Genomic DNA, 23,187 nt, shown 5'->3' on the forward strand with positions numbered 1-23,187 from the left:
TATTCTATCCTAATGTTCAGTGCCTAAGAACCTATGATTACAACATTTAACCATGCTATAAACATTTTATTTTACTGAATAATGATTATGAAGCATTCACATTAATTTTGGCTGATAGATTAAAAAAGAGTTTATTAGAGTTTGTTCATGAAGATCACTGTGGATTTTTATCTAAAGGGATAATAAGAAAACTGTTCCAGATATAATAGAATATTTAAAACAATATAATGGAAAAACAAGCCAAGTTAATCTTCTTAGATGCAGAAAGGGAACGTGACAATTTGAAAGCTGCCCCTTTTATTTAAAGTTATGGACTTTGGTGAGAATTTTATTCTAGGAATTATTTTTCATACAGATTGTTGTAATGAGCTCTGCATGCTATTGACTTTGAAGATTACTCAGAAATTGTACTTAGAAAATGTAGTAGTCTGCTAGTGGCAAATAATAGAGTCTGTAGCAACAGAGATATGTGTATGTAGCAGCTTGATTGAAAGCTGCTACATACACATATCTCCGTTGCTACAGACTCTATTATTTGCCAATAGGTCTCTGGATACAGTTCAAAGTGCAGGTTTTGACAACTTGAAAATGGTTATATCATTTAATAATCTTATCTTAGTCGGATTGTTGAAGGTTTCTTCAAAGGAACATTTGAAGGACAGTAAGAAACTGGTGTTTTTTTTTGTTGTGCTACCAATTATTTGGACTATCCTTCTACAGGAGATCTAGATTAGCAACTCCCAAGGTCCCTTTTTTGGCACCAGGGACCAGTTTTATGGAAAACAATTTTTCCATGGACTGGGGGGAGGGAAATTTTGATTTTACTCACTCACCTATGGCTCACCTCCAGCTGTGCAGCCTAGCTCCTAACAGGCCATGGACCAATAGCCAGGAGTTTGGGATCCCTGATCTAGATGGCACCTTTTCTCTTGAAGTCAAGTGGTTTGTAGAAGTTTTTGCCAAGTACTTTTTAGACAATAAAAAAATTGGATAAAACTTTCTGTTAATTTTTTCTGCAAGTTCTTCTGCTGTATAAATTTATTTCATCTTTGTTCTGCAGGTCTTTCACTTCAACTAATTTCGGATTTGACTTTTTTCTGGGATATGTACAACTTCTAATATAAACACTTTTGAGTTGTATGTAACTATTATGATCTAATGGTATTTTATGAATAATCAAGACACACCTCATATTTTTCAGATGAGGATGCATGTTATTACAGAACAGTGAAGTTATTATGGGCAAACTCCCTTTAACCTTTAATATTTGGATGCTGTCTTAATGGCATGAGCCATGGGGATTTCAGATTTTTTTCTAGAAAATTTGCAGTGTGAAAAGTTGCTAAGATAATGCATGACATTTACTTGTTGCAGTAGTGTGTGTGTGTGTGTGTGTGTCTGTCTGTCTGTCTGTCTGTCTGTCTTTTTTATCTACAAGGAATACATTAAGCTTCAGCCAGTAAAGCTTGCTGAAATTTCCAATAGATTTACATTTTCAACATTCTTATTCACTCCCAAGATTAATTCCAAGTTATTATTTCTTTATCAATTAGAAGACACATTTTTGAGACCTAAAATATAGGATTTCTTGTGTGATAATTGCAGATAATTATACAAAAGAATATTCTCAGAATGTTCTTAACAGAAAAACATCATTTCAAATGTTCTGCATAATAAACATGTTATGATGTCTCAGATCTTGGTGACACATCTTCCATGAAGACAAAATATAAAAAATGAATTGAAATGAAAATTTACTTATTTGTATTCTACCTTTATTATTTTTACAAGTAACTCAAGGTGGCAAACTCATTCAACAGACTTTTCTCCTCCTATTTTTCCCATAAGCCCTGTGAGTTTCATTGGACTGAGAGAGAATGCTGGCTCAGACACCTAAATGGCTTTCATGGCTAAGATCAACATCTCAGTCCCGGCCGACTAATGATTCATTTGGTATGAATAAATGTACGATTTTATAGTTTAGTTTAGGAGTTTTTTTACTGTTATTTAATTGTTCGATTAGTTTAATGGGGTTTTAATGTTTATATTTGACTTTTACTGTATTATTGTATTATTTTATTGTTGTAAGCCGCCCTTTGCTGGGAGCTCTTTCACCAAGCGCTTCTGGAACGTCCACTCCGCCCCTCTCACAGCCCCTTCACTGGGAGCGCTTTCATCCAGGGCTGTCAGCAAAGGGGCTGCGAGAGGGGCGGGCAGGCATTTCCCAAGCGCTTGGAGAAAACCCTCTCACAGCCCATTCGCTGGGAGCACTTTCGCCAAGCCAGCCCGTTCGCACTCACCCCTCTGTTCCAGCCCCATCCTCCCAAAGGGTGGGGCTGCCACGTCCGGGCGGATTCCATCCCTCTGGCCAGGAAAAGAGGATAGTGGCGGCGGCGGCAGCTTCCCTTGGAGAAGCAGCAGCAGCCCCGGGAATTTCATTGATTCTTCAACTTCTATTAAACTAGAGGAAGAAAGCAAAGGCCATTTTCCCAATTCAGTGTTTTCATAAATATTAGATGCAAAATCTCATAATTTCCAGCCAATTTGACAAAGAAAAATTAAAGCACAATGGAATTAGAAAAGAAATGCTGAGATTATTACTCTGATTTGGTACATCAGGGATACAGCTAGACTTTAATGACTTCCTTCTTCAATGACTTATTAAAATTATGATGCTGAAACGAATTTTATGAACAATGCTCACATTTGCCAGCTTTGCAGCATCACGCAGCCATGTGATCACTATTATAGTCAGTACATATCCTGTGTTTGACCTGTTTACTTTTTCTTTTTACAATGTAAAAGATTACAAGAAAGTAAGAAGGTACACAATGGTGAATTCACATTGAAAGGAATGCAGTTCTGTAATGCCGGCAACCCTGAGCATAATCAGAGGTAGGAGCTAGGAGCATGTGACACAAATAGACTAATTTATTTTTCATTGTATGTCTGCTCATTCTCTTGTAATCCTTCATCTCCAATTTCTCCACTGTTCTAGTGGGGGTTGAGGAAGAAAAAATAGGTCATGAGATTACCTCCATAAATCACTTATTTTTCCTTTTTCTCTTCCTCATAGAGCTAAGAGATTGCTTAAATAAACAAACATGGGAGAAAAGGGGGGGGGGACCAAATCATCTCCATCGGCCATTTCTCCTGTGTCTGATTTTGTTTTTTTCCCTCTACCCTCTTCTCACAGAGCAGAGATTGGAGAGGGAGGGATTACAAGACAGTAAGCAGACACATAAATTCAGTGCCTGCATGCATAATGGACTTTAGGTTGCTAGTGCCATTGTATTCCTTTTAATATGAATTTGCATTTATGTGCCTCCTTACTGCCTTGTAATCCTTTCCCCACCAGTGAGTGTAAATATAAACATACATCCCTTTCTGGCAAATTATCCCAATGCTTGGATGAATATTCCAAAAGGTGGGGAATGATCGGAAAGCCAATACAAGCCAAAGGTGCAAAAAACAGGCAGGCACTGTAATCTGGCCATCCCAGTACCTGGTGACCATTCCAAACGACAGCAAAATGGTGAAAAGGAAAGCACAGTTGTGTTCATGTTCTGGATGTTTTTACTTAGTGACTGCTTCATTTAACAACATAACTGCTGGTCTTGATTATGGTCACTAGAGAAGGACGTACCTGAATTTAGGTTGCATATCTTATGACCATAGAATCGATCAGATCATACAGCTCAATCTGAAATATTTTGAATTATTTCGTCCAAAAGGCAAGGCATTGTCATTATTCTGGCTTCTAGCACACTGCAATTGCAGTGTGCTAGAAGCCAGAATAATGACAATGCCTTGCCTTTTGGATGAAATAAACATTATTAAATGTGGATTATACAGTATGTAATGAGTTTTTGAATATTTTCTATTTTTATGTAGGGGCTCCCTGAGACTTCAAGTTATTTCACGTGTTCGTCTAGGGCAGGGGTAGGCAAGGTTGGCTCTTCTATGACATGTGGACTTCAACACCCAGAATTCCTGAGCTAGCATGATTCGCTCAGGAATTCTGGGAGTTGAAGTCCACATGTCACAGAAAAGCCAACTTTGCCTACATCTGGTCTAGGGTAGTTTTGGCAAACTTTTTCAGCACCAAGTGGGCACAGAGAGAAGCACCGGAAACTAGAAGAAACCCCAGTATGCATGTATGCGCCCGGAAGCTGACCTTCCAGTTTCTGGCATGCACCGGCGCACCAGTCATCTAGTTTTCTGGTTTCTGGCATGCATGCATGCACAAAGACCAGTTGGCCAGCATGTATGCACCAGTGGTGATTGCTACCATTTCACTCCAGTTCAACTGAACTGGTAGCAACAGCGGCGCCAGGAGGCTCTGCCCATCTGCCCAGACGTCATCACAAACAATCTGCACAAGCACAGAAGGTTCTGTGCATGCGCTGAAGAGCCATGTGCGAGCACGTTCACAGTTCTGAACCAATAGTGAAGGTAAGTAAAACCCACTACTGGCATGCATGTTCCAGAAACCGGAAGCGCAGCCGCGAGAGCCATTGTGTGGTTTCCAAGATTCGCCCATGTTTCTTCAACACTCCATGGCTTGCATTGGCTGCCGATCAGTTTCTGGTCACAATTCAAAGTGTTGGTTATGACCTTTAAAGCCCTACATGGCAATGGACCAGATTACCTCCGGAACCACCTGCTACTGCACGAATCCCAGCGACCGATAAGGTCCCACAGAGTTGGCCTTCTCCGGGTCCCGTCGACTAAACAATGTCGTTTGGTGGGCCCCAGGGGAAGAGCCTTCTCTGTGGCGGCCCCTGCCCTCTGGAACCAACTCCCCCCGGAGATTAGAACTGCCCCCACCCTCCCTGTCTTTTGTAAACTACTCAAGACTCATTTATACCGCGAGGCATGGGGAAGTTGAGATAGCTCTTCCCCCTAGGCCATTACAAGTTATGCATGGTATGTTTGTGTGTATGTTTGGTTTTATAATAGGGGTTTGTAGTTGTTTTTATTATTGGATTGTACATGTTGTGTTTATTATTGTTGTTAGCCGCCCTGAGTCTACGGAGAGGGGCGGCATACAAATCCAATAAATTATTATTATTATTATTATTATTATTATTATTATTATTATTATTATTCCTGGCATGCATGTGCACACCAGGAAGTTGCTCTTCCGATTTCTGGCACTTGCATGCATGTGAAGACCAACTGGCTAGTGCACACCAGAAGATTAACGGGCGATGGTTGGCAACCCTGGAGAGATGGCTCTGCATGCCACTTCTGGCACGCAAGCCAAAGGTTTGCCATCACAGTTCTAGGGTGAAAAGGTTGAGAGAGGCTGAGTTAGAGGATTAAACTCAGAGGATTATATTAATGTGCGATGGATAAATTCCCATCAGTTCAGAAAAGCAGTATGTTTATAAAATAATTCCCACTCCAAGATTATGTATTTGAAACCTGTTGTATGTTTACAGGAGGGAAGTGTTTTTAATAGGAAAGAGAACACAAGAACAAGGGGACACAATCTGAAGTTAGTTGGGGGAAAGATCAAAAGCAACATGAGAAAATATTATTTTACTGAAAGAGTAGTAGATCCTTGGAATAAACTTCCAGCAGACGTGGTTGGTAAATCCACAGTAACTGAATTTAAACATGCCTGGGATAAACATATATCCATCCTAAGATAAAATACAGAAAATAGTATAAGGGCAGACTAGATGGAGCATGAGGTCTTTTTCTGCCGTCAGTCTTCTACGTTTCTATAAATTTTAAGTTCTTTTTGTCTAATTCATCAGGACAAAGAAATACATACATATCTAAAAACAATAAAACTTTATAATGTTAACATATACTATATGTCTAGTTATATTTTAGATACTAAAACTCAGATATTTATTATTTTAAATAATCCCATAGTTTTTTAATATTTTATTAATGTTTTACCTGCAGGTTAACATTTTTTAATGATAATTCAAAAATATTTTCTTCAACAGTACACCAGACCTATGTAAATAATTTGGTCATTCCAAATTACAGATAAATTATGCGAAATTATGTGGACCTCTGACTCTTTTCTCATAACTCAATATGTATTGTTATATAAAGCATTGCTGCATTAAATACTTTTAAGCATGGTTAATTATGAGACGAATTAATTCAACTTTTTTTAAAAAACAAAAAAAGTTAATTTGTTCTCTACTATTGTCCTATCAGTGATAGAAGTAGTAATGAAATGAGGAGCAGTCTTCTGTTGTGTTACAATAAGGACAACAGCTTAAAACATGTAATGTAAGTAACTGACTTATCTACTTAATATAGATCTACTATGATGTAAGTTCAATGGAACTTGCTCCAAGGTAAAAGTTTAGAATTATACTGTATGATTGTTTCATTTTCCCCAGTTACAACCTGGAGCAAGTCATACTGATGATTAAGCTCCAGGCTACATTATTTACAAATACTGCCAGAGGCAATTACCTCTGCCCATCAGTTTGCTAGAAGATTTTTTTCTTATCTATTAATCTGTAGTAAGACAGCATAATATAAAGAGAGAATTTATCTTGGAATAGCTTTTTGAATCCATAAATATTAGCCTACGTAGTTGGGATGTAATAAACACTGCTCCAAATCTCTCATCCTTGCTGCCTCACAAATTTCAGTGTTTCTATTGAATGGCCACAATATTTGGAGGGGCGGCATTTAAATCCAATAAATAAAGAAATAAATATTGGTTTGGGTCAATGTTCCCTCTAATTTTTTTCCGGTGTGGGCGGAAAAATATAGTGTCTGAGCAGCAGTCCCTTTGGGACTGGACAGCATAGAAGTATGTATGTATGTATGTATGTATGTATGTATGTATGTATAAACAAACAAACAAACAGACAGACAGACAGACAGACAGACAGACAGACAAATAAATAAATAAGAAAAAAAATCTCTTCTTTTTTATTAAAAGAAATTAATAATAAAATACTGTAAAACCAAAATCTATTACTATTATTACTATCTTCTCCTCTTTTTCCATCCCTGTCTCCTCCCCCCTTGTGTGTGTGTGTGTGAACTCTTGAACCATTTCCAATAACAGGTGAGGGCTATTGGAAATGGTTCAAGAGTTCACACACACACACACACACACGCACACAAACCCTGGGGGGTTTTTTTCTCTGTTATTTGGGTGCTTTTTACCATATGCTTTAAATCAAGAGTCATTTCTCTCTTTCTCTCTCCCCCTCTTGCTCTCTCTCTCTTTTTCTCACTTTCTCTCTCCCTCTCTTTCTATCTCGCTCTGTCTGTTGCTCTCTCTCTCTCTCTTGTTTTCTTTCTCTCTATATATATATTGCTTTTTCTCTCTCACTCTTTCTTTCTATTTCTCTTGCTTTCTTTCTCTTGTTCTCTCTCTTGCTATCTCTCTCTCCCCCCCTCTTTCTCTCTCTCTCTTTCTCACTTGCTTTCTCTCCCCCTCTCTCTTTCTATCTTGCTCTGTCCGCCCCCTCTCCGGCTTTCTCCTCCTTCGCCTCCCGCCTTGGGGCGCGACTTCTCCGTGGCAGTGGCTGTAGCGATGGTAGCGGCTGCGGCTTCTCCTCCTCCTCTTCCGAGCTCCCAGCCAGGGGGCTGTGAAAGCGCTTTGGGAATGCCTGCCTTGCCTGTACTGCAGCCCCCTTGCTGAAAGCCTAGGACGAAAGCCCTCCCAGTGAAGAGGCTGCGAGAGGGGTGGGGCAGGCATTCCCAAAGCGCATGGAGAAAACCCTCTCACAGACCCCTGGATGGGAGCTCAGAAGAGGAGGAGGAGAAGCCGCAGCTGCTACCATCGCTACAGCCACCGCCGCAGGAGAAGTTGCACCCCAAGGCGGGAGGCGGAGGAGCAGAAAGCCAGAGAGGAGGCGGATCAGGTGGGCAGAGGGGAGCGCCAAGAGGCCAGGGGTGCGAGGGGGTCGGAGGCACCGTGGGGAGGCAGGGGCAGTCGGCTCCCTTTCCTTCCACCCATGTCTACTGCCGGCACCTCCCCACCACCGCCCCCCCCCACGGGCTGGCAGGGGGATGGGGAGTGTGCACCCTTGGAAAAGGGTGCGCAGGGGGGTATTTTGGGGAGTGCGCATGTGCACGCGCGCAGTTTACAGTAAACAGTGGTTGGGAGGGTGGTTACAGTAAACAGTGGTTGGCATAAAAACTCCTGCAATAAGTTTTAAGTTAAAATAAAAACCCTCTCCCGTGAAAATATGGCAGTGGAGTAGACTGACACAAGAAAGAGGCTACTAAAAATTGACCCACATTTCCCTATAAGTCTATCCTCTATCTTATTAATTCTGTTAATGCCAAACTGGTCAAAATAAAACATTTATGATGAATGAATGAGGATAATGAACTTGGATACGGGACAGAGACCTGGAAAGATGGTTACAATGAATGAAGGCAAATACACATATCCCAGGATAATGTCGCAGGATTCAATCTGGGTCAGTCCTAGGGACCAGACGTTTGGTCTTACAAGCTTTCAGACTCATGCTGGAACTTATCCTTAAGGGAACTTTCCTCTCACCAGAATGTGTGTTTTGGGCTATTTTATGTGTAGCATTTATGCGGTGCTTGGTTGGTTGTGGCTTGGAGTGTTGATAGCCAGTTATTAACTGTAACTTATTGGCTGCTGTTTCCTGGTGCTGCCAAGTCCTTTGGCTCCTAAGTACCTGATAAGTACCTGGTGATAAATCAGCACTCCTGTTGCTTGACCAAGGGGCCCTTTCCCAGGCTTCAATAATTACCTGGCTATTTTTGTACCACTCAGCCAACATGTTGTAAGCCACCTGTCATATAAATCCAATAAACAAACAATCTTAGCTACAAAAGTGAATGTATGTCCTTGTTCATTGTAATGGGAAACTACCAATGAGTTCATGTCACCTTGTCTGATTGCTCAATTATGTTTCTGAACTTCTAGTTGTTAGTTGGCTACAAGGTTAACCCTGCACCATCTATCAGTTCTCAGTACAGCATAAGCATGAACTGAAAAGGTAAGTTGAATATTCCATCGTCTTCACAAAGCCAGCCTATTCTTTTAAGATTTTAGGATATGTACCTGATATTGTGTTATGGAGACTGAATGGAGGGTTGCTGGTATATCATCTACCTTATTGCCCAAACAGTCAGTCATCTTCCTGAGCTGGTAGAATGATTCAGGGGCAACGCCAGAAAGCCTAATGGGCTTTTTGGAAGCTTTACCACAACAACCGTTCATACCAAAACTCCTTCATCATTGGGATCTTAAATGTTTGCCCGCGATTTGCAACTTCCTTCCATCCTTCACCACTGAATTTGGTTGTGGGAAGGCAACAGGAAATTTCCTCACCTAATGATAGTGGTGTTCAGTTAATGACAGCAACCTGGACTGCAGGAATTGCTGTCGATAAACAACATGGTTGTGCTTTACAATTGCATTGCTTAATGATAGAAATTTTGGTCCCAACTGCCATGTAATTCAAGGTCTACCTGTAGAATAGCAAATGGCCTTTAGACTTATTATACCACTTCATAGTGCTTTGCAGTCCTCTATAATTGGTTTACAGAGTCAGAATCTTGCCCCCACCAATCTGGCTCCTCATTTTTCCAACCTCAGAAAGATGGAAGGCTGAGTCAATCTTGAGCCACTCAGAATCGAACTACTGGAGTGAGCAGTGACTTAGCCCGCAGTGCTGCATTCTAACCACTGCACCACCATGACTCTATGTACCAGAACATAGAACTGGTAGGATACCTTTAGGAGGTAACACATGCTCATTGCTGTGATTGTGACATTCTGTATAACTATTATGCTATACAGATTCATCATTCTTTATAACTACGTATATTCTTAAAGAAGGCAGTTCAAAAAGTTGTTAACTATGTAGTTTAATATTTATTTGATGCTTATGAATCAATGCAAATAATGAATGTCACAGTTCAGAAACTTGTTATACCCTTATTTGTTTCAAATAATAGCTCAGAAAATATCAAGTGATTCATTTATTCATTCATTCATTTGATTTTTTATGCCGCCCTTCTCCTTAAACTCAGGGCGGCTTACAACATGTTAGCAATAGCACTTTTTAACAAAGCCAGCATATTGCCCCAAAAATCCGGATCCTCATTTTACCCACCTCGGAAGGATGGAAGGCTGAGTCAACCTTGAGCCGGTGATGGGATTTGAACCGCTGACCTGCAGATCTAGCAGTCAGCTTTAGTGGGCTGCAGTACTGCACTCTACCCACTGCACCGCCTCAGCTGATATAAGTGATGGGACCCTGTTGCACATAGCTGACATAAATATTCACTAACTCGTTGGTACCATGGTAAATTGCCCTTCTTTTGTAGCAGCACTATAATATCACAGACAGTTCTAAAGAAAACCACAATCAGGGCTTTGTGAAGCATCTTGATGCTAAAGATTGCTTTTGTTGTTTTGTATTTGTATTTTCTTCACATGTTTAGTATCATTAGGGGAAAGATGAGCACAGATTTAAGTTTCTTAATATGGGTATGCATTTCAAGTAACAAAATTTATTACAATAAATGTTTTGAATTATGTAACTACTTTTGCACTTCTATATTTGTACTATGTACAACATGCATAAAAAAAGTTATGGCATTTCTAACTACAGAAATAAAATCTAGCTTTTATGTTACTTGCTTAATGATCCTTTTACTTTCACAAGGCCCACAAAACAAAAAGAGTATCATCAGCTGTTCACTATAGTAGTTGCCCAGAAAATAAATCCTTCTTTCTATTGAGGGCAGTAGTGTTGTAGAGACAAAATGTAAGGAGGATTAAAAATAGAGTGGCAGCTGCAGAATGACTTGACATAACGCTGTAAAACAAGTTAGAAATGAATGAGATCTGAAAAACATTTAACATACAAAAATGTTACAGTATCTTGCTAAAAACTAATGTTTGGAATATTTTAGGGCTGCAAAACTATGTAACCAAGGCTTAATTGTAACTATGTAAATATGTAAATTACACACCTAGATTCTTGACATTTGTCTCTCCAGCATACAATAACATGAACATCTGGAGAGCATTATATTAGGGAAAAGTGGAGTTACCAAAAACTAATCTTTCAAAATGTTGCATTTTCAGATAAATTGAAAATCCAAATTTTTATATAACTAAAGCATATAAAGGAGTTACATAAAAATGGTTTCCGTCAAGATTACAGAGGATTTTGTTGTCATGCCCTGTTGAGTTGAGTGACCCCATGGATAAAACCTTCCCAAACCATCTTTTATCTCACTTACTATGCAATTCTCACACATTATGATTCTGGTATTCTGCCTATGCCCTCATGCTCTGTTAGTCTATTCTTTAATTTTGCAACATATGAACAGACTTAACTATAGTTTCAACTGGAAAAATGTGACATCCTAAATCAGGAATGTCAAATCATGGACCACAGGCCGGATTCATCACATGCTGGCAAAGGGGAAAAAAATTGCAATACATCATATGATGGCAATGTGTCATTGCGAGTTTGACACCCCTGTCCTAAACCAATCCAAGTCCAAAAGCATAGAGAATTTCTGGAAGCCTTCCATTGGTGATCGATAGCACACAGACATTAAAAAAAACATTTACATATTATACAAGAGACAATCAGCAAGCCACAAAAATGAACAAAAATACCAAAACACCTCCCCATCAGCAATCAACACCCAGATGATCAACACCAAGATTAACTTCAGACCAACAATCAACAAGTAAACAATACTCCAATCAAGGAACTGCCAATCAAACTAACAATAAATAATGCTCCAAGACCACTCCCGCCAATACTGACAGGGCAAGTATTGAAATATAAATTGAGAGCAAATTCCATTCCTTACTAGCACTGATGATGTTATCTAGTTTGACTCTGAGCTACAAATGTTCTCCTTTATCAGTCTGATGTCTATTTATGTGATTAGTAGTTGGTGGCCTGAGCCATAGTCATCACATTTAAATGTTCCATGTCTGTAGTTTGACATTTTGATTAATGTGTTAGTATAGGATCCAAATTGCTGTTTATTTATTTATCAAATTTAGAAACTATCCATATCCCTCACACTGTAAGCAACGATGAATGCTATGATAGCTTTTCACTTTATTTCTAATTCCCAAAGTAACACTGTTGCCACTCACCTCTTTCAATTTATCAAGCTCATTTTGCAATGCCTGTTTGGATATATCCACCTCAATGATTTGTTGACGAAGAACTTCATTTTCATCTTCTGCTTTAGCACGCTTTTCCTCCACATTTTCCAGTTCATGGTGCAGCCTGACAGATACATCTTTGGCGACCTGTATTTTAAAAAGCACACAATCATACTTAATAATTTAAAAATAATACAGTGATCCCTCGATTATCGCGAGGGTTCCGTTCCAAGACCCCTCGCGATAATCGATTTTTCGCGATGTAAGGTTGCGGAAGTAAAAACACCATCTGCGCATGCGTGCCCTTTTTTTCATGGCCGTGCATGTGCAGATGGTGGAGTTTGCGTGGGCGGCGGGGAAGACCCAGGGAAGGTTCCTTCGGCCGCCCAGCAGCTGATCTGCTCGGCAGCGCAGCGAGGAGCCGAATCGGGGTTTCCCCTTTGCGTGGGCGGCGGGGAAACCCCGATCTTCGTCTGCTCGCTGCTGCTGCGGCCGCCCAGCAGCTGATCTGCTCGGCAGCGCAGCAGCAGCGAGCAGACGAAGATCGGGGTTTCCCCGCCGCCCACGCAAAGGGGAAACCCCGATTCGGCTCCTCGCTGCGCTGCCGAGCAGATCAGCTGCTGGGCGGCCGAAGGAACCTTCCCTGGGTCTTCCTCGCTGATGCCCCCGCTCGCCCGCCCGCCCGCCGCCCGCCCGCCCGCTGCCCGCCCGCTGCCCGCCAGCAAGAGGGGGAGAGATAGAGAAAGAGAGAGAGAAAGAAAGATGAGAAAGGAAGGAAGAGAGTGACGTCATCGGGTGGGAAAAATCGCGATATAGCGAAGAACGAGATCGCGAAAATCGAGGGATCACTGTAGATATCTATTACTAATAGTAATAGTAGTCATAGTAATATTAGCATTAAACAAATTTAAAGACTTGAAGATCAATATTATCCACAATATTCTTAAATTAATTATCCCACAATACTGTATTTTAAGTTAAATGTGAACTACAAGTTAAAGTTCTTGAGGTATTAAAAATCAATTAATATCATATTTAGCATAACATAATAAATGTTAGTACAGGGTACATGGTTGTTAGGGATTGCCATTGTAAACTGCATATTGTAAACTGTACCAAACTTGTACTTAAAGAGTTAATGTGCACTTAAAGGGTTAACTTGTAGTTGAAGAGTTAATATTCAAGGCTGTTTCGGCACTTCCTCATTGAAGCTATAAAAGCTCATTATTTTGCTAGGTCAAATGGGGGAGTTGTGTTTAAGCTTCCTGCTTGTATAAGCTTTGTGCTTTTATCTATATTGTATTTTGCTTCGTGCTAATCTTGTAATTTCTCAGTGCGTATTATTCTGTATTTGCTTCGTGCTTATTCTGGATTGTTTATATTTTGTTTATATGTAAATAATACTTATTTAACTAAGTCTGTGTCTTGGCTTTATCACACATCCACGCTCTGTTAAAATTCTCTGCTTGGTATTGTCGAAGGTTTCATAGCCTAGCTAACCGAGACAAGCCAACAATAAATCATACAAAATTTGGTTTCCAATTTTTTCAATTAAGAAAACATTTGTATCATTACAGATAAAGTACCCTGTTTTCCCCAAAATAAGATATCCCCTGATAAGCCTAATCAGGCTTTTGAGTGCATGGTAATAAGGCCAAGTGTTTATTTCAAAAAAATATAAGACAGTGTCTTATTTTTGGAAAAACATGGTATCTATCAAAGTATAGTATATACATATAGTCTTTTGTTCTTATCAAAAGGCTTATTCAGCACAATTTGGAGCAATGGAAAAGTATTTATTCAAGCAGTGGAAAACTAAGTCCAGTTATGAACCATTTTATTACACAGTACTAAAAAATGCATATAATGGAAGGAATATTTCTATGCGGTTTCACCAGAAATTTTCCCTAGGATTAGAAAGATAGCATTTCATTTGAGAATGTTTCTAAGTTTTAAAGTACAATTATGCAATACTGAAACGTGCTCTTTTGCATTCTTTATTTTATGTATTTCCATATCTCTTTAACTATCTCAAAACAATTTATCACGAACATATTAAAATATATATTTAAAAAACATATTTAAAATATTTATTAACAAGCGAACAAAAAGGAAAGGAAAGAAAAGCACAGAACTATTTATCCAACATTCATAAAAGAAAAATCTAGGCAGCAGGCTTCCCTCTGATAAATTTAGTAATAGACCAGACATATTAATTATTATGGTTTCAATGGGATTGTTGTTATGGGAAAACAGGAGATTATAATTCTAGCATTACTGCCTTGAATTGTGCAAACTTAAGGCAGAATACAATTCTAATAAATGATTACATGGATTATATATATGAATATATGAAAACCTAGTTTAAACCTGGCTTTGTAACATGGTTATCAAGTGGTCCAAAATAAGTTGAACAATATGTACTGACAGGTGCCTCAGTCAGCTACTTCACTGTTGTATTCTAGACAAGCTACTGTTTCCAAAAGAAACGTAAGTTTCCCATACAGAACACATTCCAGTTATCAAAATTATTATTATTTATTGGATTTGTATGCCGCCGTTCTCCGCAGACTTGGGGCAGCTAACAACAGTGATAAAAAACATCCTGTAATAATCTAATACTAAACAACTAAAAAATCCCTTATTATAAAACCAAACATACATACATACAAACATACCATGAGTAAATTGTAACGCCTAGGGGGAAAGAATATCTCAGTTCCCCCATGCCTGACGGCAGAGGTGGGTTTTAAGAAGCTTACGAAAGGCAAGGAGGGTGGGAGCAATTCTAATCTCTGGGGGGAGTTGGTTCCAAAGGGACGGGGCCACCCCAGAGAAGGCTCTTCCCCTGGGCCACACGAAACGACATTGTTTAGTTGACGGGACCCGGAGAAGGCCCACTCTGTGGGACCTAACTGGTCGCTGGGATTCATGCAGCAGAAGGCGGTCCCTGAGATAATCTGGTCCGGTGCCATGAAGGGCTTTATAGGTCATAACCAACACTTTGAATTGTGACCGGAAACTGATTGGCAACCAATGCAGACTGCGGATGCATCAAAGTGCATTCAAGTTAAACAATTATAGCTATACATGAAATAGCACTACTATAAGTAAAACATTTTGGCCATAGGAGTCACCTGGATATCTATGCATTCTTTCAGAGTTATGAGATTGGGATGGTATAGAAATCAAAGTAATAAATAAATTGACTTGTTTACAATATAAAGAATTCTTTGATTCCCATATATAAAATGTAATGCTCTTTTCTAATTCTGAAATGTCAAGATGACATACATTTTGCAATTAGGGAGAAAACTTTATTCGTGACTTAGATACCACCACTCGGTCTAAGTTCTTCACTCACCTTGAGATCTTGTTCTAAGCTTCTGATTAGTTCTCCATCCACCTGACCCGTCTGTGCAACTTTCAAGCTTTTCTGTTCAGCTTTCCTGAGACGATACTGCAAGATACGACAATTCTTGTTTGCACGATCTAGTTCTCGTCGAAGTTCTTGTAGTTGGTAAACATCTTCTTCAAGATAGCTGTCACGCATCTCTTCCATTTCAGCCCGGAGTTCATCCAGTTCATCCTGTCATAACCCAAAACAGGGACAGAAATTTATACAGTTGCTTATTCCCCACTGAAAATCATATGTTTTTTGTCAGATTTGCATTCTAACACCTAGCATTTATAGCTGCTGTTCTATCTCTACTTTCTGTGCAGATGGTAGGAAAATATCCTTTTGAAATTATATTAAAAGCATGTTGAAAGGATTTATAATTTCCCTCTCAAGAAATAATGAAAACAACAACTCTATAGACCAGAGCAAATGTGTCAAACATGAAGGCTGCTCATGACCCACAAAAGTCCCAGGTGTGGGCTGAACCAGATTAAAATGCAGCTGGGTAACATTTAAGAAAATACAAAAAAAAATTACAACAAAATATAAACAATGCATTTTAAAGGTAAAGTAAATCATTAAACTCTGGGCTTGCAACTTGCTAGGAGTCCTGCACAAGCTCCCTGTCTCAACTTAATAGCAGCAGCGAACATTGTTGTCATAGCACCATGACAGGAATTACCTCACGGGTCTGCTCTGTAGCAACCTCAGGCACCCTGGGCTGCTGCAATTAAGATGAGGCAACAAGATTGTGTTATTCCTTGGACAGCAGGTAGCCAATTGGGTTTGAACTAGTAGCTGATCCGCTCTGGACCTCAGAGCCCCCAGGGCATGAAAGCAGATTGAATTAATTTCTCTCCCCCCCCCCCTTCAAAAAAGGGTTCAGTTAGTATCTGTACAGGCTGCACGACATCCATGTTCAAAACTTCATATTAATATTTAAAATTTAATCAAGTTTAGAATACATTCAGGGAAGAAGGAAGGAATAGGAGAAAATGAAAGAGGATACTTTTTGCATGTTTTCCTTTTTATTTTTATTTTCATTACTATATCAAATTCCAGAAGGAAGGAAGGATTAAATGCATAGAAAATATTGATTGCAGTTACAAGTGACTATGACTTTATATTATAATCTGTGAACATGTACATTTGGTTAAAGCGTTATATTAGAAATTTGGAGGTGATGAGTTCTAGTCCTGCCTTTGGGTGATGTTAGGCCAGTTACTTTTCTCATCCTTGGGAAGAAAAGAACTTCCAAGTCACTTCTGAAATATGCAATCACTGGAAGAAAGGTCCATCTGTGTTCAGTTCCAAGTTGAAAGAAAGACACTAGAAACATGGAGATTGCTTGGAAATATGGTTTAATGGTAGACAGGATCACATCGTTTTAGGTCCTGAACAAAAAATACCTCCCATGGGTGAGAGAGGGAAAGAGACTGGGCCTCTCTTGGAGCTCTCTGGTCTTGTGTAAGAAATGTACTCTCATTGCTTGTCAAATTCCCATGGGGCCATGCAGGGGTAACTTTGTAGGTTGTCTTGAGTTCCCAGCCTGGTTGAATCTTGCTGGTAATGATGTAATGAAAGGGCTTTGGGCAATTCCTATTATGGCTTAATGACTTTGTCTTGGTTTGGATCTTGAGTGAGAGCTAATCCTATTATGTTCTGAGGTCCACATCTTTTGTTTTATAGATAAGTTGGCCCTTCTTGTAGATAGGTTGGCACCAAAATATCTGCTGGGCAGACAGGGTGCTGAGGTTCTGAGTTTATGTCTTTAGAAACATGTTTCTCCTTTAGGGAAAATATAATATTCCACCTTTTAAATATTTCCTACACCATTTCATTTTTCTAAGAGGAGGACGGATGCTAACTTCCTACACTGTCAAGAAAAGGGCAGGAAGAAGTTGCCATAAATCCAAAATGACTTGAAAGAAAAAGTTTCAGCATGTATGTCATATACTATAATACTTTCTATGTTTTGTACTTTAACGAAGAAGTACATAAAAATTTAAATGTGTCATTATTATAAATATTTGAAATTTACTCTTTGCACTGTATTCTTGTCCTGTGGTGCACAAACTTGTACTTGGTTTTAAAAAAACTGCACAAAATATTTTTTCCACATATGAGATGTCAGAAAGTAAAAGAAACATAGCAGGGAGATGATAAGTGGAAGTAGGAGGTGTGAAAACAATTTGTGTGATAATTTGGCAGTAGTCCAGGAAGCAGCTCAGAATGGAGTGGAAAAGATTCCGCTCTACACACACATAAATATTGAATATAAATTATCAAAATGTAAATAAGTTTAATATCTCTTTTTATGTGTTAATTAAATCTATTTTCTATCCAGTTATGTTGATGCATTAAATAAAAAGATAAAAAGAAACATGGTTTTCAAACTCAATATGCAACCTCGAGAGATCCTTATGTATGTTTAATAATCAGTATTTCTGCCATCAAGTTAGTGTCGACTCTTATTAGCCACACAGATAAATTTGTCCCAAATCTGACCCTTAAATCTTCCAGCAGTGCACATATAGCCAGTGTAACAGAGTCTATTAGTCATCCTCTTTCTCTTTCCTTCCATCTTTCACATCCTTAGAACCTTTCCAGAGAGCTAGGTCTTTGCATAATGTATCAGAGAGCTAGGTCTTTGCTTAATGTGTTTAAACAATCATTTGCTTCAAGTGAAAATTGCCCAGCTTGATTTGTGCAATGATCCATTTGCACAATGTTTGATTTATTGGTTTACCAATGAGGCTCAGGATTTCAAAATGAGTCCTCATGTTCTCTTTGAAAATTATGGTATATATTCAAAATCATATCACGGAAACTGGTTGGTTTTCTTGTATTTCTTTAACTTGGATCTTACACATGAGCAGATCATGATCTGTTCCACAGACTGCATCTTCCCATGCCTTTGATGCTATAACTGGGACTTTCCATCTCTTTTAATAATTATAAAAATAATAAAATCAACTTAGTCATTAAGCGAAACAGTAAGTGAAACAGCAACTGGGCTTATTTTCTTTCTTTCTTTCTTTCTTTCTTTCTTTCCTTCCTTCCTTCTTTCTTTCCTTTTAAAATATGTGAAGGTGGTAAATATGGGAATTTGTGATTGTTACTTTTTCATCACCATTAAACTGTGACCAGTCACTAAATGAGGCTGTCACTAGATGAGGATTACTATATAACCAAATTGATATCTATATACTCATGATCTTCTAAACGGCTTCAAATTTAAATACTTAAAATCTACTAGGAACTGCTATTAAACATTTAAATATAAGAGAAATTATTAGTTGAGCAGTAACTACAAGTGGTTGCTAACTTCACAAATAAACTGTAAGTGAAATTAGGTCACTTTTATTTATATTCTTCCAGCAGGCATCTAACTTTCAGGATCCATGTTTAGAAATACTGTATCTTTAACTGTTTTTTTCCACTCATAAATATGTTTCATTATGACATTAATGCCAGTGATGGGTTGCTATTGGTTCACCACAGATCAGGGGAACCTGTAGCAGCAGTGGCGGAAGGCTCCGCCCACCCACATCAAAAATGTTTTGCACATGCACAGAAGTGTTAAGCACATGCAAAGTGCACCTGCACACTCCCATTTCTGAACCAGTAGCAAAGGTAAGTAAAATCTACCACCAATTAAGGCCACTGACATTGTAGAAAGAGAGTAAAATAAAAATTATGATGAAATTTCATACATTTTGGTGCATATAGTTACAGTTCTATTCTATATTGTCTTAAAACCCCATAGTATTCCATTAAGCTGATTCTGTGCTATAGTCCATAGTGTTGCTATATATAGAAGGCAATCATAAAGATAAATTACAATTCCCTTTTATACACATGGTGCTCCATGTTAAGTTTTTCAGTTAGTTGTAAAATTGCCAGAACTGGCAGCTTCTTTGTTTCCCTTATGAACCTAGTTTTATTTTATTTAAATGAAAAGTCTAGCAGTTTGCCAGAATAAGAGAAAGAGATGTATAAACAATGGTCAGCAAAAAGCTTAATATTAAAACAACTGAAAGTGCTGCCATGATCTAAACATAGCTTGCTTTCCTTTAAGTTAATTTCATGAAACTCAGAGAATATATATGTATATATATTGACACTAGTACTAAATATGAGTGAAAATAAACATGAAATAGAAAAATGCACTGTAATCCTAATTACATATAACACTTTTTAAAAGTGTGTAAAAATACTTTTGCAGTAGGAATAGCTCTGTTATACTTGTGTAGAGGCATGGATGGTAGGAGCATGTCATCATCATACTACTAGAGTTCTCACTGGTTTCTGAAATGTCAAATGTTCTCTAGATTGCTGCTATGGCACCATTTAAAGTACAGATATTATTTTACTAAATTAACTTCCAAGTTATAAACTTTTGCTGATTGAAACACCTATCTGTGGGTAAAGCCACATCGATATGCAACATGGCAGAAACCAACTCCTTCACTCCCTCTTCTGCCCCCTGCCCCCAGCACAAATGGTAGCCTTAAAGCAAACTTTGACAGGTCCAGCAAATTCTTGGGTAGCAGCAGGAGAAGGCAGGAAGAGAAATTGGGAGAAAGTAGGAAAGGGCCAGGTTTTTGGGATTAGGAGACATAGAAGTCAAATGAATGGATGGATGGATGGATGGATGGATGGATGGATGGATGGATGGGTAAGTAAGTAAGTAAGTAAGTAAGTAAGTAAGTAAGTAAGTAAGTAAGTAAGTAAGTAAGTAAGTAAGTAAGTAAGTAAGTAAGTGGTCAGCACAGGGTGGGTTCCTCCCAGTTTGGACCAGATTGCTTGAACCGTTAGTGACCTGCTGGTGACCTGAAGATGGCATCAAGGATCCAAGCCGTGTGCTCCTCCATCTTTTTTTCATAATTTTCAGCAATTTTTTTTAGTGTTTGGATGGCTTCTCCTCATCCTCTGCTGTGAAAAAAGCCCTCCCTCCCGCTCGTGGGTTAATACCAACCTTTATTTCCTCACCCGAAGCATAGCTGAGCAGCTCCTCAACTATGTTTTGGGCTGAAGCCATGTTATGAGCATGTTCGGAAGAGAATTTGCACGAAGGGAAATGTCACAATGCGAACTGGTGGTGAAATTAAATGGAACCCACCCTTGGGCCAGCAGCTGCCTCACTAAGGGCAAGACCACACATGTTTGGTCAAAAGCAGCAGCAGACGGCAAAGGTCAATTAAGGTAGTTTGGGCCCCAGAACGGGGGACCCAAAGAGCATAGATGGTGGGGATAAGCAAGTCAGAGGAATTGAAGTGTCGCAATGATCATAAGTGCAGGTGGGTTGCCAAGAACTTAAATTCTGAACACATGAGGCTACCTTTGAAAAGTGTTCGGAAACTTCAGATCATGCAGAATGCAGCTGCGAGAGCTATCATGGGCTTTCCTAAATATGCCCATGTCACACCAACACTCCCCAGTCTGCATTGGTTGCCGATCAGTTTCCGGTCACAATTCAAAGTGTTGGTTATGACCTATAAAGCTCTTCATGGCACTGGACCAGAATATCTCCGGGACCGCCTTCTGCCGCACGAATCCCAGCGACCGGTTAGGTCCCACAGAGTTGGCCTTCTCCGGGTCCCGTCAACTAAACAATGTCGTTTGGCGGGACCCAGGGGAAGAGCCTTCTCTGTGGCGGCCCCGACCCTTTGGAACCAACTCCCCCCAGATATCAGAGTTGCCCCCACCCTCCTAGCCTTTCGTAAGCTCCTTAAAACCCACCTCTGTCGTCAGGCATGGGGGAATTGACATTTTCCCTCCCCCTAGGCTTAAAAAATTTATTTATGGTATGCTAGTATGTATGATTGGTTTCTAAATTGGGTTTTTTTTAAAATTAACTTAAATATTAGATTTGTTTACATTGGATTGTTGTTGCTGTGAGCCGCCCCGAGTCTGTGGAGAGGGGCGGCATACAAATCTGATAAATAAATAAATAAATAAATAAAATTATCATGGGCTGCTACAATGGCTATAACTTTGGGGAACAGTTGTAAGTGTTTCTATAGTTTCAACTTGCTGCTCAATAAATGGTTGAGGACTATCTGTATTGCTCTTTGAGAGATACAGTGATCCCCCGGGTATTGCGACCCCGATCATTGCGAAATGGCTATATGGCGATTTTGCAACCCGGAAGTAAAAACACCATCTGCGCATGTGCGGCCTTTTTTCTATGGGCACGCATGCGTAGATGGCCCCGGGCAGATCAGCTGCTGGGCGGCTTCCCTAGGTCTTCCCCCTCTTGCTGGCGGGAGGGCGAGCGGCGGGCATCAGCGAGGGGTTTCCCCACCGCCCACGCAAACTCCTCGCTGCCGCCCGCCCTTCGCCCTCCCACACCGTTCATTCTCGCCGCTTCCCAGCTGAGTCCTGAAGCGAATTCGCTTCAGGACTCAGCTGGGAAGCGGCGCGAGCGAGCGCGAGCGAACGGCTTGTCCGCCGCCCGCTCGCGCATCGCCCGCCCACGCCGTTCATTCTCGCCGCTTCCCAGCTGAGTCCTGAAGCGAATTGGCTTCAGGACTCAGCTGGGAAGCGCGAGCGAGCGGCGCCAGCGAACGGCTTGTCTGCCGCCTGCCTGCCCGCGCGCCCTTCGCCCTTCGCCCGCCCACGCCGTTCATTCTGGCCGCTTCCCAGCTGAGTCCTGAAGCGAATTGGCTTCAGGACTCAGCTGGGAAGCGCGAGCGAGCGCCGCCAGTGAACGGCTTGTCCGCCGCCTGCCTGCCCGCTAGCGAGGAGCCGAAGATTGGGGGCCGCGCGGCTGTTTTAAAACGTCGCCGCCAGCATGGGGGGCTTGCCAGCACCCCCCGGACCCCCAACCCGGGTTTGGGGGGCTGCTAGGAAGCCCCCCATGCCGGCGGCGACGTTTTAAAACAGCCGCGCGGCTTGCCAACTGAGTCCCGAAGACAAACGTCAAAGGCGAACTTCCGCGTTTGTCTTCGGGACTCATTGGGAAGCCGCGCGGCTGTTTTAAAATGTCGCCGCCGGCATGGGGGGCTTGCCAGCACCCCCCAGACCCCCAACCCAGGTTTGGGGGGCTGCTAGGAAGCCCCCCATGCCAGCGGCAACGTTTTAAAACAGCCGCGCAGCTTCCCAATGAGTCCCGAAGACAAACGCGGAAGTTCGCCTTTGACATTTGTCTTCGGGACTCAGTTGGCAAGCCGCGCGGCCCCCAATCTTCGGCTCCTCACTAGCGCTGCGGAAGTAAAAACACCATCTGTGCATGCGCAGGTGGTGTTTTTACTTCCGCAGCGCTACTTCGCTAAAACCCGATCATTGCTAGGGGTCCTGGAACGGAACCCTCGCAATGATCGGGGGATCACTGTATTATACATCTGGTTGCAACTCAAGGAGCTGTTATTATCTACAAAGCCTTATATAGCTTGGGTCTGAGTATTTAAGATGTTGCTATCCCAAGTAAATTCTGCTTGCTCATGTTTATAAATTTTCCACATTTATGTTTATAAATTTTATAAACTGCATATAACATCTAGTCTGAAGCAATTTTAGTTGTTTCTGTGATGTAAATGACTCCAAAAGATTAAATTTACGGGACAGTCTCACCAAGGGTTTGTTTAAAAAAAACAACAATCAAAAACTTTGGAAAACTTAACTATCCCTAAATTCTATATTTTATCCCAAT

The 23,187-nt window shown here is 40.4% G+C and overlaps 1 protein-coding gene across 1 annotated transcript in view; it reads right to left on the reverse strand.

The window, feature by feature from the left end:
* Positions 1-23,187, reverse strand: part of MTCL1 (microtubule crosslinking factor 1) — a 104,322-nt gene that overhangs the window by 68,016 nt on the left and 13,119 nt on the right. Inside the window, exons 2-3 of the mRNA XM_070747538.1 lie at positions 15,495-15,719; positions 12,119-12,277 (exon numbers count right to left, since the gene is read on the reverse strand). Coding sequence (XP_070603639.1) covers positions 12,119-12,277; positions 15,495-15,719 — 384 coding nt within the window. The remainder of the gene's footprint in view (positions 1-12,118; positions 12,278-15,494; positions 15,720-23,187) is intronic.

Source organism: Erythrolamprus reginae, chromosome 3 (genome assembly GCF_031021105.1).
Source record: "Erythrolamprus reginae isolate rEryReg1 chromosome 3, rEryReg1.hap1, whole genome shotgun sequence".
Classification (NCBI taxonomy): domain Eukaryota; kingdom Metazoa; phylum Chordata; class Lepidosauria; order Squamata; family Dipsadidae; genus Erythrolamprus; species Erythrolamprus reginae.